General features: G+C 49.3%; 1 protein-coding gene across 1 annotated transcript; it reads right to left on the bottom strand.

Annotated features, from left to right (window-relative positions):
- Positions 1 to 1922: 1922 nt before the first annotated feature.
- On the bottom strand, positions 1923 to 5472 carry LOC121094925 (perilipin-3-like). Its single transcript, XM_040609088.1, has 7 exons — positions 5395 to 5472; positions 4474 to 4669; positions 3566 to 3648; positions 3084 to 3339; positions 2683 to 2882; positions 2446 to 2574; positions 1923 to 2333 (listed from the first exon to the last, which is right to left on the bottom strand). The coding sequence occupies exons 1-7, from the start codon at positions 5464 to 5466 to the stop codon at positions 1923 to 1925; spliced, it is 1347 nt and encodes a 448-aa protein (XP_040465022.1). The 5' UTR covers positions 5467 to 5472.
- Between the last annotated feature and the right edge of the window lie 6661 nt (positions 5473 to 12133).

Raw genomic sequence — 12133 nt, 5'->3', positions numbered from 1 at the left:
AGATTTTCACCCTTCTTGCTTGGTGTAACACATCTCCATGGTCCCCTGAATCTTTGGAGGTTAAACAAGAGGTAAGACACATGCAGAGGCTTCCACTCAGCCTCCTCTTCTCAAGCAGAGCCTTAGGAGCTGCCCGAGAAGGTCATTCTAGCCTGTTGCAGGCCATGAGGGCTGTAGCAGCAGAAGACCCCCAGAAGCCATATGTGTACTGGGCTGGCTGCACAGCTCCAGCACAGGGAGCCAGGCAGGCCCCAGCCACATGCAACACCAAAGTTCCAACTACAGAGGGGTCCACAAGCTGTGCACCAGCCTCCCAAGGTAAGAGCACCAGTAGTGTTTGCAGGAAACTGATTTCATGAACAAGCAAGAGTATGCCCCAGTCATCCATAAGCAGAAGCAGCATTATTTGCTAGGCTAAGCACTACATTAATATAGATCAAAATGTGATATTGATTTTTCAATATAGCAAGTAGAGGAATGTCTAGCTGTTTCTTAAAAAGCACTCTTAACCAAGCAAATTTAAGAATAGGATCTAAGCATTCCTACCTAGGAAGGTGCAGCTTTGCTCTTGAGAAGACAACGTAATTGTATTTCCCACCAAGCAGCAGGACTGGCTCCAGTGCTGTTGGCCCTTAGTGCCCTGCTTCCCACCCTACAAGTTCACTAGTTACGTTAGGCAGGCTGGACCTGCCTCTGAGCTCTTCTCCAGAGAGAAATTGCTCAGCAGTAAATCAGAAAGCACACCATGGGAGATGATCCCTGCAATTTCTCTCTCCAATTTCAATGAGATCTTGGCCTGGCAACTTAGATTGCCTTATTATTTTGCCTCTAAGAGAAGCTAGTTGGTACATGAAGAACACCAGCTGGACAGCTGTCCAATAGCCCCCATGAGCTAGGCGAAGTCTGGTCCAAGTCCTTACTGCATCAGAGGTAGTCTTGCATCAATGCCAAAACCCAAGGACCATGTGATCCTGCCACAGCACAAGACCATTACAATTATGTAGGACGAGTGTTGTTGGAACAGAAGTCACTTCTATTTTGAGGAGGTGGAACTTCTTGCAGTCTATATTTGCTTTCCCCAGTCCCCATTCCTGACCTCCGTGAAAGGGAATTTTAACCATCTTTTAAAACAGTTTAGAAGTAGTACTCACATCGCAAGCAGATTCCACTTCTTTCTTTGAAGACAGAATTATGAGAAACAAGGAGCACAGCTTTTAAGAAATCAGCAGCCTCAGCTACATCACTGTCAGGCAAGTCTGAAAGCACTGGGCTGTTCAGCCTCTTCAGGAGTCAAATACAACAATGAGCTCTTAGCTCAACTGAAATATCTGGCCAGGAGACATCAGTATGTCACCTACACTCTAATGATTCTCCATCAATGAAGCCACATCTCTCCCATGCAGACACTCCTGCAGCCCACTACCCCACCAGCCTGTGAAGTCTTTACCAGGTAGCAGCAGACAGCTACAGGACAGGGATTAGACCTAGGAGGATGAAGGACAAGGAGTGCCGGGATCCTGACAGCTCCCCACAGATTCTCCAAGCATGGGAGAGTGCCAGGAGGGTACATATGTGCCTCCAGGACGGGAAGTGAGAAGTCATTACAATCTCATGCTTCCCAGGAGAGTAGCAGGGCTTACCAGCTGTAAGCCCTACTGCACCACTGGCTACTCGCTGTTCCTGCATTCCACACTGCACTGTCCCAGCATCAAGGACTGGATGACTACGGTTCACATCTGTTGAGCAGTGCCCACTCTTGCAGTCTTTCTCCAAGAGACACTAGAGAAAGTATTTTTGCCTGCAGTAGTTTTATTTTAAGTAGTTATGACCCATCACAAGCAGCTTTTAGGAAGCCAATTCCTTACATTGTATACTAGCTGAGGGTTTAAGACCAACAGCAATCAGTGTTTTTGGTTTTTTTTTTACATGAAGGTGGTAGAGGCCTCATGATGCCCTGCTCCTGCTGCCTCTATCTCCTTCTCCTGCAAAGGTTCATCCTCCTGCGAGGTTTCCTCCTCCTCCCTGGGGCAGAAGGGTCCTACCAGCCAGGACAGAGGTATGTTGCTCTTCAGGTAGTCCAGCAGCTCCTCCATGTACTCCTGGATCACAGCCAGCTTCCTCTGGCTCTGGGTCAAAACACTGCTGGACAAGTCCTGGAGAGAGTTTGCTGCCAAGAAAGCAGTGTGAAGCTCCTCTATGGCTCTAAAAGATTGTTTCACCTTATCCTGAAGGTTTGAGGGAAGGCCTTGGATCACAGACACTGTTCTACAGCAGGTGATTTGCAGGTGCTGTGTGATAGTGCATGCCATGAGCAGGGCCAGAGACTCCAGCTCCTGGAGGAGGCAGAAAGGACAAGATCAGGGAGTTAAAGAAAGCCAACACCACAATGATTGAAAAAGTCAGGGGGATGCCCAGAGCCCTTCGCTTCTCTCCCCAGGGAGATACCTCTGGCTCTGCAGAACTTTCATGTCCACTCTCTTGGGAAGACTTCATACCCCAGGCCAGCCACATCTGGTGTAGTTTCTTCTGCCCCTCCTGAAGCTTTTGATTAAATCCCTGCTTCAACACCTCAATCTGTGGCAGGGGAAGATCAGAGCATCAAGACAGCTCCATCATAGTACTGACGTTGAAGCCAAGCCAACAATTCTGTTCCCTCCTTCCAGGAAACCAGGCTCTACCTACCAGTTCAATGACACAGTGAAGCTGTGTGAGGGCCTCCCGCATGCCCTGCCAGACCTGCTTCAGTTTGGCTGTTGAGTGCGAGTAGGCAAACAGGCGAAGTTCGTCAGGGAGAGACCCCAGCCGCACAAAGTACCTCCTCTTCTCCTGCTGCTGCTCCACAGACATCATGTCTGCACCGTCCTCAGATGCTGCCAGTTTGGCTGAGGAAAGAGACAGTATCTGTAAGTGGCTGACCAGAGGAGCTTACCAGAGCAAACAACTATCAGGAGACCTCAGACCAGGAGCCTCCAGCATGGCATTTCCCATTAGCCCTTTTCCAGAGTAGTGGGGTGAGGAACGGGGCCGACTGTCCCCAGTTTGATGGCTCCCGTTACAAATAGTCACCTATCCCGTTTCCTTACCTAGTTCCTCATTTCCAATAGGAAGGGAGTTGTCTTCTGCTCTCCCCAGCACAGCTTCTGCTCCACTTGCAGCCCTCTGGCCCACTCTGGAGTCCATAGCCATCCCCACACTGCTGGCCACTGCAGATCTGGCCACCTCCATGCCACTCTCCAGAGTCTCCTTTGTTACACCCATCACCTCCGCCACTTTGCTGCTCACAGCACCCTTTGCATCAGCCACTCTGGACGATACCAGCTCTTTTGTGTCAGAGATAATCTGTGGAAGTTTATGTCAGATAAGGGATTGGGTTATGCGGTACACTACAATTCTGAATTGCACCAGGAGGATGAGTAGCACAGTGTCTACAAAGTATTTACTCCTGTAGGGGTTTGTACCATGTGCCTGGCAGTAGTTTGTTCCTCACACAAGAGCCTACTTCACTCCCACAGTTAGAAACCCTGCCCCTCTGCCAGCCAGGGACAGCATGGCCTTTGATTCTTACCTGTTCCACTGGCTTTTGAAGGAGTTGGAGCTTTCCACCTAGTTCATCCAAACACTTGGAGGCATGCTCACCTGCTGCAGCAACTGAAAAAAAAAAGCGTCAAAACTTGTTTTTCCTGCAGTTCCATCTCAAGTTCTACCTTCCCAAACATGCCGCTCTGCAGGGAGCCTAGATCAAAGCTGCGATTCAGACCACCACACCAGGTGTGTTGCAAACAGAATTTGTAGACAGCTCATCTTTGTTCCCTCAGATCTGTTCACTTTGGCAGCAGCCACTTCCCACTTACACAGGCATGCCACCTACATGGGGTCCCTCCTGCAGCTTCTTGAGCCCTCAACTAACTAGACGCACAGTCCCCATCTCTGCCCAAGCCCCCACATTCCAGGGATCACCCAGCTGACAGGAGGGGGGATGCTCACTCTGGGCTTAGAGCAAACTCGGGCCTGACACACCAACTGTTCCATCAGACACTTGTTGTCAGGCATAGCCCTTCTCTCTCCAGTTTAGAGCTTCTTCTCAGATGCCCCAGTCATATCCTTTAAGGGCCATGGCAAACAGGACCTTTAGGTGTAACAGCCCAAGAGGCAGCTTTTTCCTGTAACCACCATCAGCTTGTAGGAATCCAACTATAAGCATCTACTACCTAATACTTTGGACCTTGTAAGATCACTTTTAGGGAAGTCAACGTCAGAGACAGGTCCTGGTCCTCCAGGGAATAACTCTCCATCACACTACTTGGACTAGGACTGAGCTTTTTTTTTTTTTGCCTTACTTTTAAGCCAGGAGTTGTCTTTTTAGTATGGTGATGGAGAGGTGCATTTCTACATCCTAGGACTCCTTCCAGAGCTGGAAGGAGCCAGAGAACCCCTCACAGGCAGGTGCAAACCTGCCCTTCCACAGGGGATTACCATGAGGTTCCAGTGTAGTCAGAACTGGTTGCACGCAGCTGGCTGTGGCTTCAGTCACACTCTTCACTCCTTTCTCTGCTGCATCACACAGAGATCCGATGTAGGGGTGGCTCACCTTTGTCGAGGCATAAGCTGCAGAAGCCATGTCACAGGCAGAGCTGACCAAGGTCATGTTAGCCACCTGGTTTACTGCATCCTAGAAGATGAAAAAAAGCCATGAAGCTTGCAAACATGACCCTGAGCTTCCTACACAGTTTTGCTCCAAACCTTCCTGTTCAAGTCACCTAATCTGGTTAGGAAGCAAGGCTTGCTTTAAATATCTACAGCTCAGTTGTGAAACAAGCTGTGGAGCACTGACAGTTATGGCTGGCCCATTCTAGAATGGTCTTCCTCTAGCACAGTGCTGCCCAAGGGACAGCCGAGTCCATGGGCAACCTCAGTACCTATATCCAGCTCCAGTGCCTTTGGTATAGCTATTGAGCAAGCTAATACCCTGGGAAAAGCTTCCAACAGGGTCAAACAAGTTTTAAGTTGACAGACTTTACACTAGTCTGCAAGAAGCATGCTGCTGGTCATGGGAGCACAGCAAGTGTGGCAGGTTTCAGGGCTGCTGAAACATGGAAGCCTTTCCACAGAAGCACCGCCTGCAGCAAGCCAGGATCTTCACTACAGAGGTAGAGAAAGATCTCTCCTAGCCAAGGACCAGGCTGTTTTGCTTAGCCTAGGAGGCTACCTGCAGGGTCTTCAGGCCTTCTCTTTTGGCTGTGCTGTCTCCCAAGTTTCCAGAGCAGCTGTAAGGCACAGCTTGAGCCGAGGACACGCACCTTTGTAGAAGCTGAGCTTCCCCAGCCACAGCAGGGCCACCCCCACACACTGGCACCCAGGAGCTGCCACCCCTTACGCCTCAGATGTAGCACCTACCTGCTGCTCCTCTTCCTGCACCTCCAGGGAGGTCTTGGCAGCTTCCTCTTTGTCAGGTATAGCTGAGGCCATCACAGCTGAAATGCAAGTAACACCATGGGGTTAAGAAGAGAAAAGCAGCCAGTGAGCCTCCAGAGGGATTCCCCTTCCAGGGGACACCCCTCTCCAAACTCATTAGAGGGAGAAGTTTCTTTACTACCCATGGAAGTAAGACCCCTAAGAACAAGCCTCTTCCCATGGCAGAAAGAAGGGATCTGTTACTTGCAAAGCCACCTGGTACTTATGTTTCACATAGTTTATGAAAGTCAGATAAATGAGGAGAACAAAGTCTTTGCTTGCCCAGACAAGTTCTCAGAGACATCATAGGACTTATTACCAGTAAGCTTAGAAAAGGTACTGGGTACCTCCTTCCCCACTAAGGCTTTGAGGAAGCCTTGCACTAGAAAGATAGTGACAACAGAACCGGTGAGGAAAAAAAAAAAAATAATCAGCTCAAGAAGCTTCCCTACTGCTGTTAGTATGCCCCAGCCAGAACCAGCTTTTCACTCCAAACCAGCACAGGCTGCATCTAACCTTCACAGACAGGACCACAAGCAACCTTATGCTAAAACTAATTCCATTCCATAATTAAGCCAAGTAAGAAACATCTAAACGTGAACCAGGAATTCATAGAACAATTGCAACCTTAACACCTGAAAATTCTTGCAAAAAAAAACTTGACAACAGTACCTTTCTGCCCTGTTGGAGAGGAACAAAGACACACCAGACACCACACTCCATCAGCCCCGCTCTGACTCTTTATACTGGCTGGGGCAGTGGGGCGAGGCAGGACCCCCAGTGACTGACAGCTCTGGGAAGCAGCAGAAAGGAGCCTGTCTCTGTCCTGGCCAGTTAGAGGTGGAATGAGCCAGAGATGGGCCCTGCTGGGGCTCGTTAATTACTCTGTGATCAGGCACACCTGATCACACCCTGTTTCTCAGGGGCACATTTAATGGTAAACCCAGTGTTAGAAAAAGGGGAAAAAAACCCCACTTTTGAATGACCTTGGCTGCACAAAGATCACAGTGTCATGCATTTTTCTGGATAATGAGTTTGGATGATTGTGAGGCTGCAAAATAAGCCTGTTGTAATGGACATGAAACTGCTGGCAAACATGATGCTGGAGGCTAATCCAGTAAATCTATAGGTTTTGACATATCATCTCTCATCAGAGCTTGCTATCACCGTAATAAAGAACATGAGAGCAATCAGAGTCTAAATCCCTCTGTATGCTCCCTTGTGTTGTTTCTGCAAAAGAGGAAAAATATCCTCCAAGTACGAACTGTCCTCCAGACAAGCCCTGAAGCAGAGGTAAACACCACGTCAGAGAATCCATCATCTCAGAACACCTTGAGGAAGAAGCAGTGTTTGTGCTGTTTGCCTTGAGGTCTATCTTTCACTTTCTGTTTTGGACTGTGACAGCAGCATCCCTGAAATACATCATCCTCCTGCACAAGGAGCCGTGCAGCGGCTCCCACTGCTCCTCACATCCCCAGCCAGGAATGCCACATGTGCCGCAGAGGCAGTATATCAGGGGGAGAGCCTAGGCTGAGTCGTAGGATGTTGAATAGAGGAGTTAAGGTGAGTAGGTCCTCCACTTAGAGCTCTTGGTAAGGCTTTGGGTGATCAGACCCATAATGGTTCATTGCCTCATACAGGGCCCTTGGTGTCCTGAGCTGTTCATGCAGTCTTCTCTGCCTGAAGTGAGTCTCCTGAGGATGTTTACATGAGAAATTGGATTTTGAACCTGTGGAAATGGGAGCTACCACTGCTTCCAACCATCTTTCAGAAGATGAGCTTCCTTGGGCTCATTAGTAGAGCACAAGCCTTCAGAGGACCCTAGCCTCGCTCAGGACGGGGGCTACTTCTGCTGTTCCACAGCCACCAGTACACAGGAGCAGTGAATGACTGATCCCAAAGCCCCGCAGGTTTCCCAGAAAATAAAGAGGCATCAATGTTTCTGCCCCTGCGCTGAGCTTGAGCTGCTGTGCAGTTAAGATCTCCCTCATAGCTCCCCTTAGCTGCCATCAGAGGCCAGAAGTTACAGTCACAGAGACGGGTGCATTGGCTTGGCAGCACCTGGGCTCCTGCAGAAAACCTCTCAAAACCACGCTGACTTCCAAGGAACTGCTGCTACCCTCTCCTGCACCCTCCCGTTGCCATATGTTTTTCACAGCTCTTTTTGAAAGCGGAATGTTTTGCTAAGCCCCCTTGGCAGGAGAAATCTCACAGAGAGGTAGGGAAGAGCAAGCAATTTTGTGTTACGGGTCTGCTGCTGTTAGTCACCAAGAGGCACGTCCTAGTGTTTTGTGTCATGGGGGGAAGAGAGCCTGGAAATTGCTGTTCAGATCCTTTGTAGGACTGACTGGGCCTTTCTGTCTCGGGAAGATGTAATGAGTGTGATAGCTGTCAGCCTGCTGCGGAGCTTAGTGTAATTGCTGTACAGCTGGGTTTCAACAGCTGAGTAGTTACGGTGATAACCACCCCTGCTGCCGACGCTGCATGGCACCTGTGTTTTAAGGAAGGTGAAGACCAACAGTCCAAAACAAAGGGAGACACTGCAAAAATCAGAGGAGGGAGTTTCTAATGCCAGGGATTACCCACAGCAAACTTACTGTGGTTTAACGGGTAATGTTTTTTCTTCCCTTTTAGCAGGGCTGAAGAAAGGGGAAGTAAAGGGAGATGTGAAGAGGTAGCCAGTGTGGGCATTAACTGCCGTTTCTCCTGTAGTCCACACAGTTAATGCAGAGACTAGAAAAGCTGATGGTGGTGAGCTGAGGTGGAGAACCTTTTGCTACCTGATCACTGATGGTCAATGGGAAAACCTATGCCAATCCCTGGGGCTGGAGCCAGCGCTACAGCGACTGCACCCAGCTCCGTGGCAGGCTGCTGCAACGGTCAGCAGGCTTGAGAGTGGTTCTCCCGCAGGTGGACTATCTCTGAAGGACTGGTCAACACCAAACATGTTGCTCTCGGGGGGAGATTAGCACTTTTAAAATGAAAATGTGGGTGGTGTTGGTGAAATGCAGTAGTTGGTTGAGCAATACTTGGTCTCCAAAACTGAGTATCATCCATTAATAGGTACTATGAATTGTCCCAGCCTGGGGTGGGAAAGGTCAACGCAGCAACAGTAATACAACAGAAATCCAAAAAGTAGAGACCTTCTTCCCATCTGCTTTACCCTGGGCCTGCTGAGAGTGTGTTGCAAGTGCTGGTAAATCCCTATAACTACAATTTCCAAGAGACTAGTGGGAGGACAGAGAGCTGAGCCTTGGTAAGCTGCCTGGCCATTTCAGCTTTTCCAAGGTATGAAAGGTGGTGGCTGTTTTTTCTTTTCCTGGTGAAACTCATCTTAACCACACTGGACAAGGAAGAAAACGGCACTGCATTACCACAGCTAAGCTAGAGATGACCATCTTCCCAATGCTGCTAGATCAGCCTGGCCCTGTTCTTCACACCTGGCCAAACTCTGCATCAGTGGGCCTGTTCCTGGTAATGGATCTGCTCTTGGCTCAGAGGGCATGGCGGATAAGGATGTCTCTGTGAAGTACTGCGTAAAAGTCCCTTCCTGCACAAGGTAAGCAAAACATGCTCATCTTTGCGTGTGCTGTCAGGGTTATTCTGGCTCTTGCCTCTGAAAGTGTGGCAGAGCCTCTCGCGGGCAAGAGACGTGGGCTGGGAGTGATCGGAGAGCTGTATTGAGATCAGCTGGGAAAGCCAGTGCCTCTGAGAAGGACACGGAGAGGTGATCTGGGTGTCCCTGCACGGGCAGGGATGCCGGGTCAGGTGTGTCTGTGGGTTGGCAGCCGGGTTCTCAGCTCTCTGTGCCTCTGCAGCCAAAACCTTCTTGGGGATGCATGTCTGTGTGCGTGGCTGGGGGGGTCTCCCTATTTGCTGCTGAGACCACCTATTGTAAAGGAAAGACATTACCCAAGGTGGGGACAGGGAAAACACAGGTGCTGCTGTGCTGTGGAGGGCACAGGCTGAGTGTAAATCCTGTACAGCAGTTATGGGAGGCAACTGATCCAACAGGTTCTGACAGCTGCTCCAGTTGGTGCTAGAGAAATCAGTGAGTCAACCAGCTCCATCAGTCTAAGAGGGTCACAGGCAACAGCTTATTCTGTCTTTGTATTACATGGCAAGCATCTGCACCGGCTGCGAATGAATTGCTGTTTCTGTGCTCGTTACTGCACTGATGTTTGAGGACCACAGAGCTATTGTGGAAGAGCAGGGCTCCAGCCAAGGCAGAGGAGAGCCTGTGGATGCTGTATCCATGACAACAGCTCCATCCACTTTCAGTCATACGACACTAATTAGAGGTCCTCTTCCCAGTGCTAATGATGGGAATAGGGAGGCCAGAGCACTGGGCTGGACTTTGGGACTGTGGGACTCTGTCCTCAGTTCTGCCAGCTGCCTGTGGGGTGACTTTCTCTGAGACTGTTGAGCTCTGTGTCTTGGTTTCTCCATCTTTAAAATGGCATCATGATCTTGACCTTTTTCCACAACATGCTTTGTGATCTGCTGATGAAAAGTGCCAGGTGATAGCAAGGGATTACTGATACTAAACTTCACACTTACCATTAGAAAGGCAGCTCCTGCTCAAGTCAGGCCACCATCCCCTTAACCAGAGACACAGAGTTTGTCTGTGCAGACCTGGCCAGCACCAGTTTCCAAGTCCTGGGGTCTGATCCCCTCCAGGAGGAGGAGGCGGCACATTCAGTCTCTGCTGTGGTGATGTGCCTGTGCAGGAGCTCAACTTGAGCCTGTAAGCAGAGCGTCAGGAGGGCGACATGGGTTCCGCTGCCCATCAAATCTTGTTCCTTCTCCTGAGACCTGGGCGGATTACATAAAGCACCTGTACGAAATAGGTGCCCACCCCCTGTGAAGTGCCACCAGCTGCCTTCCAGCAGCACCCCTTGGCCCAGGACTTCCAGGCAGGAGCCACTGGGCAACTCCTAGCTGACGCAGGCAATAGCAGGTTACCATGGGAGACCATCCAGGCCCCTCCAGCAGCATCCTTAGAGGCTGATGCTTGGCTAACTGTGCTGGGCTTCAGTGTGGGAAATGGATCTGGAGGACTCGCACGATGTATGTGCTCGCAGGGGTTATTGCTCTTCAGTGAAACAAAACAGGAGGTCTGGGTGCACCTCTGCTTTACAGTGCACTTGCTTAGATTTCAGTCATCTTTCAATCTCTTACAATCACCTGTGTATCGTGCGATCAGCAGGTATCCTAGGCCCAATGTTTGAAGACGGTGCCCACCAAGCTTCCAGAAACACCCCTCAGAAGTATCATTTGCAGTCCCGTCCACAGAAAGAAACTGGAGCTTGAAATACATACGTAGCACGGAAGAATAGGCTCTAGCAGCACATTTTGAAAGTCAGTGCTTTAGGCAATCTCCTTAGCAGCTTGTTAGATGTTTTGTAAGTGTCCTTCCCAGCTCCAGAAGAAATAATACTACTAATGATCGTGTCAGATACAAAATAATTTCACAGCCTTTTTTGTCTGCAAGTTTTCTGGTTTCAATAAATCACGTACCCTTCTATGCAACTGAAGGAATCCATAACCCATAGTACAGACAGCTTGGCTAGCAAAAACAAAAAAAGGACACCAGGGCCATCTTTTCCTGCATTAGTTCCAGCCTATACTCTGTTTGCCTTGGCGAGTCAGGCACTTGCTGAGCCGTGACACTTTCCCATTAGCACGGCTGAGTGCTCTCTGGGATCCTGGGGGAGATGTTAGTATGAAGCATGGAAAGGCATCATAAGGGGATTGGCACACACCTGCGTGTCTCACTGGTCTGCAATGTGGACCAGTGTCCCCGAGAGAGCTGGTGAACACCAAGGCTCTCCCAGGGCCATGGAAGCCGTGGCAGGACAGATACCCTTTCAAGCAGTGAAGCGATTTGCATGTCTGATGTATTTGGGGAGTGTTTTAACCAGTGAACTGTGGGAATCGTTAGGCTCCTGGCAAATACTCCAGTGCTCGGGATGATTTTCCTTGTGAACATAACCACACCTGAATGATTGCATCAATCCGCCAGGAAAAGCTCTCCTGCTAGCGCATCCTTGGGGACGGCAGAGATGAAGCTGGGCAGAAAGGACACAAGTGCTTTTGTGTCTTCTACCCAACAACACACCAGTGAGAGTTTTACTTCTTTAATTTTAAAGACAGAATATCGTATAGGTGAAGTGGCAAACCCATTTCACACTTCTCCCTTGGAATGGTTAGTTTATTTCTAACAAAATAATTGCAACTCAGGCTAGATTTATTTGAAATACTTAGAAAAAGGTACTAAAAACTCACATTGCCAGGAGTCCTTTGAAACTTCCTGTTGAATTTTCACTGTGGGTGATGAAGGAAAGGTCCCCAAAATGACTGTTTAAAAAAAAAAAATTGCAATGAAAAGAGCAGAGGATAATGAATCTTCAGTGTTCAATGCGGTTGCAGACCACGAATAAATAACTTGCACTGCTAGATCAATCTTCATATGTCGACTGCATTCATCTACTCTCTTTGTTCTGAATAATACAAAACACCACTCCGGACTCTTGCAGAAAGCAGGCCAAGGCCAACAGCTCTCCAGCATAGAGTTTTGGGCCTCCAATGGTCTGTAAAGCACTTGAGTAGGGTGAGAGCCTCCTCTTCTCCTTCTCCTCCTCCTCCTCCCTTGCAGATGCTCCCTCCTGCTCAGTCCAGC

The sequence above is a fragment of the Falco naumanni genome, chromosome 10 (assembly GCF_017639655.2).
Source record: "Falco naumanni isolate bFalNau1 chromosome 10, bFalNau1.pat, whole genome shotgun sequence".
NCBI lineage: Eukaryota > Metazoa > Chordata > Aves > Falconiformes > Falconidae > Falco > Falco naumanni.
The sequence above is the reverse complement of the archived record's forward strand: the minus strand, read 5'-3'. Positions and strand labels throughout refer to the sequence as shown.